Below are 6000 nucleotides of genomic sequence, written 5' to 3'. Positions count from 1 at the left end.
ATGTATTTTAGGGATATTTTTTGATATTTGGGATAGGGTTATTGGGCTAGTTTTGGGCCCTTTTTGATTAGTCACTGGTTTAGTTTTGTTTCGCAGACCTGGCAACCCTGCTTTTAAGTCTTTCCGAACACAACAAACACCCTCAGAGACTGCACCTCACTGCAAGGAGACACAAATTTAAACAATATGTGTGTTCTAAATATCAATGTTTGTTATTCTCTTAACTAGTAGAATCAGAATCTGTAAATAAAGAAATTGTTGTGCTCATCATACACAATTTTCTGTGAAATCTGTAGACTGGCTCTTGCTTTGGACAACGTACTCATCCAGACTGTACAAATTGGGGCAAAAGTAGTGTAGTGTATTCCAGCCTTTTAGCTAGCATGAAGTTTCAAAGATTTGCAGAGTTGCTATATATGTATTTATGCATTTATATTTGAAATGGTCTCCATATTGTTTCCCTTAAGTAGTATTATTCTTCCTTTGGCAGGCCCTTGCTGGCCTCAGCCTCAGCACTGCATTCTGGGAAGTGGGGAGGTGGGGCAGAGTGAGGAGAGGGCAGAGGTGCTGATGGTGCATTGGGGGTTGTTGAGGCTAAAGGCTCAACGGGAGCAGCGCTCCTAGAGTCTTCCAATTGGACAGATGAGCGTCCCCTGTGGGAGCGTCGTCTCTCTGGGTGGGTGGAGGAAGGGCTCTTTCCTGGAGGAGGGGGGCTGCGGTCCTGACGCCGACGAGAAAGCTGGATGGTTTCCTTATCTAGAGCTGTGTTCTACAGGAGAGACACAATATGTTAATGTTCACATGAATTGCACCCACCCAAAAATGGAAAGGAAACTGAAAACAGTTCAGTAGGGAAAGAGTAAGTGAGATGAAGTTATGATCTGGGAGGTCAAGAGAGAGATCAGTTTAATCTTAAAGGCACAGTGCAGCCAAAAAAAAGTAAAATTCTGTTGTCATTTACTCATGCTCATGTTGTTTAAAAAAAAAAAAATTTTCTGTGGAACACAAAAACTGTATATTGTGAAAAGTGTCCACAGCACAACTTATATTCAAGTAGTAATTCAAACTACTTTCTGTGTGTAAAGGTCATTGCAGGTGATGGTTTATCTGAGGGGTGCATGGTGAGTTCTTATTAGTTTTCATGACATTTGCTAAATTTATGACAATTTTACATGTCAGAATGTCAGAATTATGTGTCTGTGAGTTTTATGCTGATAACTTCCAGATTTTACATTTTAATCTAAAATATTATGCGTATTTAATCTCAAGTCTTATAAATAATCTTGATCTTTAGTATAGAAATGTCCCTCAATCTTGATAAACTATCATGATGGCAGCCTCCATAGAGAAGTCTGGATTTGTGCTAAAAAAATTCAAAATAAACATGTCCTCAATCTTCCATTTACTGAATAAAACACACACACAAAAACACAAATCAATATCATCTTTTGTGTTCTTCAGAAAAGAGGCAGGCAAATGAACAACATGAGGGTGAGTAAATTAAGTACATTTTTACAAGTACAAAGTAACTTTTGTGTATCCCTTAAAGCAATAAAGCAAGTTGTTCTGTGTTTTCCCCATAGCTGTAAGAAGAAACATGTTCAAACTAAGATATATAAAAGACCGTATGCATGACCTGGTTTCACTGAAAAGTCAATACTATTGATCATGTCACAGGTGGGAGAAGAAGACCACCGCAGTAAAAGAGACTGGAAAATGGCAGAGAGTGAAAAACACCACTGAAGTTCATAACAGAACTAAAGTGAGTGAAGAATTCTCTAAGCTGACAACTTTCCATGTCTTGTAGGGGAAAATGATTATCTTCAGTGATGTTACTGTCACTTTATCCCAGTATAAGAGTGTATGTGTGAGGAGACAGAGGCGGAGAGGGAGGAGCATAGCAGTTAGTGTTAGTACATACCATTGCCTTGGAGCTAGTCAAAGGATAGCAATGCCATGGGGAGAGCAGAAGCAGAGGACAGAGACTAGTCTTACTCACCGAGCACATACAGCACAAATTCATACACAACACTAACATAACCTCTAACACTTCAGCTGAGGGACATCTCACAAGGACTACTTCAGAAAGACTCAGTTTGCCTGATTAAAGCAAAATATAGCCACTTAAAGGGGCAGTTCACTCAGAAATTAACATTGTGACATTATTCACCCTCATATGCTTCCAAACACACATGATGCTATTTTTCTTATTCATACAAGCTGTCAAGATCCAAAAAGGACAATAAGCACCATAAAAGCATGTAAATATAGTCCATACGACTCTTCTGAAGACATATGACTTTTTGCATCTGTTACAAGTTTGATGTAATGACATGTTTTTACAAGAAATGAGAACAAATGTCATTTGCTATTATTGACGTCAAACACGTGCCATAGGCACCATATTTAATTTGAGAGCTGATTATCAGCGCATAATAGCTTAAAGTTTAGTCTGGTCTTTACAAAGCTATCATTTCAGAACACCTGGAATCAGAGGTGGACAGTATTTTTTTTTATCTCATTACTGCACTTCAATACCATTTTTAAGCATCTGTAGTTTACTGGAGTATTTTAATTGTGGTAATCTTTTACTTTTACTTCACTACATTCCAAACCATAATAATGTACTTTTTATTTGACTACATTTTATAAAAATGTCGTTCCTCGTTCCATTCTGAACTGGAGAAATCGTCACGCACTACCAGACGTATAGCAGTGTTTGATAAAGAACACTGAAGATAAGTAAACAGTCAGTGATTAAATAAAGAATATGAAACTAATTACAAGCAATAGGAAGAAAAAACTACTACAGTAAAACAAATAAATAAGAAATGCTACACACATTATATGAAGTAATCAAATACATAAATACACTGCATATTCTTCACTGTGTAAATTCCGAGTCCTTAGCCATCTTCAAGAATCAGCTAAAAATACATCTCTTCCATCTTTATTTGACCCTCTAACTCTAGCATTCTCTATTCTAATTGTCCCTTTTAGACTTGCACTCTATTCATTTACTAAATGCTTGGTTTCTTAAAAAAAAAAAACTAACACTAGCTTTTCTAATGTTTTTGTATTCTATTTGTTTTCTTTTTATTTATTATATATATATACAATTAACAAAAGCAAAAGAAGGCCTCTAACAGAGGCTCTATTTTTTTCTATTCTTTCTGTTTTCTTTTTATTTATTATATAATAAAATAAAACTTGCTACGTGTACTGCGTTAAGATAACTGAGACTTGTTATAGCACTTGCATAGCATTGCTCTTTTGTTGATTAAAGTTAAAAAAGTGATTTAGTCAATAGCAGTGCAGATTTTCTCTCTTTTGTTGTTTGATTAACATGAATGACAGACAGCAGGAATATTAGACTGCTGTCACTTTAAGAGCTGCCTGTATCCAATATACTGTTACACGTGTTTTCTTTCTCAGATGTTTGCTTTCACTTAAGACATAAATTACTGTGTTTACGAGGATACTTGTAAAGACAGCATTTTGACACATACAAGTGTGTATATTTAACCATTCAAGGCCTATAAGCCCTCCGTTCAATATTCCCATGCTCTATGAGCACTGTCTTCAGTTGTGCGCGCCTCAGAGTCTCAGATAGAGCGCACACATATAGCAAAATTAATTCTCTTTCTATGCTAATTGCATTTTAACAACTTAAAATCACTCGTTTTTAAACCTTCATGACCACGAGCACAGCAATGTGAGCATGTAACTGCGACAGAGACGATAATCTCTACCAGTTGACAAATTTCGGTGTCCACTGGTAATATCGCCCACCTTTAATGTGGACATGTCCATATTTGTGTATTACCATCTGAACGGGGTTTAAAAACGATACATAATGTTAAATAACCAGATTAATGCATCTACCCCGCTGCCACGGCAGTTTCAAATGATGTAAAACGTTGTATTTGCGTAGATTCTCTCAACACATTTTGCACAATGTGACATCTGTTTTTCTATTGTATATTTATATTTGACAACACACAATTTAATTTTCTAATTTTTATAAACTATATGGTATATTTTCTTATTTTTGCACACTTAAATTATCAGTAATTTTAAGTAGTCGTTATCCACGTATGACGCATTTTTAGTAGAAGGATAGAGTACATAAAATTGCTAAATAAATAAACATTCATCAGTCTGTACTTTTAATACTTAAGTACATTAAAAGTCAGGTACTTTTGTACTTTTAGCCATGTAAAATTGAAAAAGAGTCCTTAATATTTTTACTGGAGTAATATTTTAATAGGGTATCTGTAGTTTTAATCGAGTATTTGATTTGTGTACTTTGTCCACCTCTGCCTGGAATATAGTAAATTATCCATATAGATTTTTTTCGTAAAACCCGACAGACCATGGTTAAAATACCCATATGACAATTCTTTAAAAAAAAAACTCTTTTCTTTTAGCATATTTGGAATGACATGAGGGTGAGTAATTGGCAAAAGCTTAATTTTGGGCTGAACTATTCCTTTCAATTGTGACATGATCTTGAATCATTGGTACGTTCCTCAGCTGTGGACAAAACCAGTTATAAAAAAGAAAGCTGAAAAAAAAATTGGATGTGTCTGTACCCTATTAATAAATCTAAATATACTAGCTGTAAATTTTAAAATAAAATAAAATTTTAAAAAAATTAAAATAAAACATTTAATTGAAAGGAAAAACAAGTAAATCCTCATTTTATCAAAAAAAAATTAAAAAAAATCTAAATAACTAAATAAAAACTTTCAGTGAAATATTTAATCCAAGGCAATTTTTGTACATAATTATGCATCTCTCTCTCCCGGTCATTAGATTTATTCATTTAAATTATTAAATTACAATACTCCCAGAAGAAGGCAGAGTTTCATATTCTCAATCCTTTGAAATTTTGATGGCAATGGTCAAGGTCCTAAGAGTGAGGTTCATTTTGAGGACGTTGGCAGCTGCCATGAAATAGACAGTCTCTGGATTAGGTAACAGAGAGCGAGAGAAGCCATCGGGTTGCAGTGTTAATTTTACAAGCAGTCAGTATTGCATGCATGCCAATACAAACCTTTCAGCTAGAGCCCAGAAAGAAACAATATACAGCAATAATGTGCAAAGAAGCCATATGGCACAGAATATCACAGCCATTTAAAGAGCCACCATGAACATGGAGTGGAATGAGAAGATGGAAAGACAAAAAGTGGACCAGATAATGGTTGGGACATGAGGTATGGCATGATTGTTGTCTAGAATTAGATGCAAGACCAGCAAATGCTGGAAAAACCCCAGTAAGAGGGAATAAGTGGCAGTCAGAGTGCAGAGACTGCTAGATTTTAGTATAGTCAAAGAACTCAAGCTCATTAAAAAGAGGTTTAGGTTTGGAGTCAAATACCCAATATCCAGTGCTAGACATCACTTCAGGTCTTGGGAGAGCAAGGAAGGGGCGTAGATACAGCCCTGCCCTTACAGTTCAAACTGTCAAATGAGATTCACATCAATACACATTTAGCCAGAGTCCCTGCTGCTGCTTTTTTCCAAGCAGAGAAGTGAACAAAAAAGGACCTTAGATTTTTAAAAAAGCTTAGGGTTTTTACCATGTATTTTAAAGGAAAATGATGCCATAAACAAATGCTTCCTATACAATGCTTAAATTAATAATCTCCACTAATATGATATTTATTCATTTTATATCTCCAGCCTGCAGAATCAATGCAGATATATAATGAATATTCAATATACCACTTAGCAGTTATTTATACTGAGGTCTTAATTTCAAATATTAATAATGAAATTTCCTTTCTGCATGATGGGGTATGTCCAAACAATGAATGACAGTCAGTATTCTTGATCATGGCAATGCAGACAAGATGAAGACCAGTGACAACACTGAAAACAACACATTTGCAGAGACAAACGTCTTAATGACAGTGAGAAGAACTGAGACACAAGTCTGGCAGTGAGGGGTTTATGGTGCAGTGAACTGGGATGGGAATTTAATAAGACATGAAG

At 35.4% G+C, this 6000-nt stretch overlaps 1 protein-coding gene across 8 annotated transcripts in view; it reads right to left on the bottom strand.

Moving 5' to 3' along the window:
- LOC107550694 (serine/threonine-protein kinase DCLK2-like) overlaps positions 1 to 6000 on the bottom strand; it is a 63522-nt gene continuing 57522 nt past the window's right edge. For 6 of the 8 annotated variants that reach the window (XM_016232044.1, XM_016232051.1, XM_016232066.1 and 3 more), the window contains one exon: positions 1 to 769. In XM_016232044.1, the coding sequence (XP_016087530.1) occupies positions 473 to 769 (297 nt within the window). In that variant the 3' untranslated portion in view covers positions 1 to 472. Of the gene's footprint in view, positions 770 to 1921; positions 1935 to 5383; positions 5467 to 6000 lie in introns of all 8 variants that reach the window. The other 2 variants (XM_016232082.1, XR_001604694.1) reach the window with 2 other exon arrangements.

The sequence above is a fragment of the Sinocyclocheilus grahami genome, unplaced genomic scaffold (assembly GCF_001515645.1).
Source record: "Sinocyclocheilus grahami isolate Dianchi unplaced genomic scaffold, SAMN03320097.WGS_v1.1 scaffold17.1, whole genome shotgun sequence".
NCBI lineage: Eukaryota > Metazoa > Chordata > Actinopteri > Cypriniformes > Cyprinidae > Sinocyclocheilus > Sinocyclocheilus grahami.
Note: the sequence above shows the minus strand (reverse complement) of the source record. Positions and strands in the feature narration are given on the sequence as shown.